The 1355-nt window shown below is 35.1% G+C and overlaps 1 protein-coding gene across 1 annotated transcript in view; it reads right to left on the bottom strand.

The window, feature by feature from the left end:
• The window catches only part of GBE1 (1,4-alpha-glucan branching enzyme 1), a 118721-nt gene that overhangs the window by 40460 nt on the left and 76906 nt on the right, over positions 1-1355 (bottom strand). Inside the window, exon 11 of the mRNA XM_015824125.1 lies at positions 167-277. Within this exon, the coding sequence (XP_015679611.1) occupies positions 167-277 (111 nt within the window). The remainder of the gene's footprint in view (positions 1-166; positions 278-1355) is intronic.

The following is a 1355-nucleotide window of genomic DNA, read 5'->3' on the forward strand; positions in this document are numbered from 1 at the left end:
TATATATATATATATATATATATATATATATATATATATATATATATATATATATATATATATATATATAATTCATATTTATTTTTTCTCTTTTATCTTTTAAAGATGGATGGCCGTAATCTAATTCTAGTTGTTGTGGAAATGAACTGCTAAGTTGTTACAGTACCTGATCATGACTCTCTGCGTAGGCAATGCACTTCTCTCCATATCGCCTGTTTGTTAAAGTAAACACAATGTTTCCCATGTCCCAGTCCTCATCCTTACGCTCCTTAATTATCTGAAAATGAACATGAATAATTTTGAATTATTTTTTTATCATTATTTTTCAATTTATCCTATTAAACTGTTCATGAGCAATGTCTCTTTCATAAATTTTGAAAGGTTAAGTTACTGTTTGTGGGATGTGATTCTGATCCAGCTTCACATTATAGCACAACTAATATAGTACACAACAATTAACAATTCTAATGACTTACCTTGGTTTATCTTGAAAGAATTCAAAGTCAGACCTACTTAATGTTTGAATAGGAAGTTTTTAGGAAATTGCAAGGCTGTAAACTAAAATCAAAAGTAAAAAAATATAAGCCAAAAAGAAAGAAAGAAAGAAAGAAAGAAAGAAAAAAAGAAAGAAAGAAGGAAAGAAGGAAGGAAGGAAGGAAGGAAGGAAGGAAGGAAGGAAGGAAGGAAGGAAGGAAGGAAGGAAATTATGCCTCTAACATAGCCAAGAAAATAACAAGGACTTTTTCATGAAGTTACCAGTAAAGTTGTGCTTGCCTTGAGAAAGTGTACCTTTTAATATACATAATTGAAGTAAAGCATTATTTTTCTTACAAAATGTCTGCCAACATCTTATTAACTATGCATATCTTAAATTCATTTTCTTTCTATTTCTGTAAAACAGTAGGGGCTATATGCCATCACTTTTATGGCTGATTAAACACAATTTTCACCACTCTATCTGCCTGTTTCTTATTATGCAATGCTGCATGATCCTTTGATTAATGTATTAGCTCTAATTGAAATAAGGTAAATTATTTCTGTGTATTTAATTTTATACCATACAATATAGGAGAACTTGGCCTGCTTTCGGCTACAGACTTGCCTGTTGGGGGTTTGAAGAACTGGCTGCTTTGGGCCCGAACCTAGGCCTACCCCGACCACTTGCCAAGGATTAACTTTACGAGGACTGTCTTTCTCCCCCGGCCCCGCTGCTGGACTTACCAAATTTGAGGGGATGTACTCAAGGCCAGATCTGCTGGCCTTGCGCGATTTCCCTCTTGCGCAGGCCTGGCCCAAATCATTGTCGAGGGCCTACCTTAATGAAGGGGTGTGGTGCCCTGAGAGGTGGTGTGCTG

Source organism: Protobothrops mucrosquamatus, unplaced genomic scaffold, assembly GCF_001527695.2.
Source record: "Protobothrops mucrosquamatus isolate PMUCROS unplaced genomic scaffold, P.Mucros_1.0 scaffold_185, whole genome shotgun sequence".
Lineage (NCBI taxonomy): Eukaryota > Metazoa > Chordata > Lepidosauria > Squamata > Viperidae > Protobothrops > Protobothrops mucrosquamatus.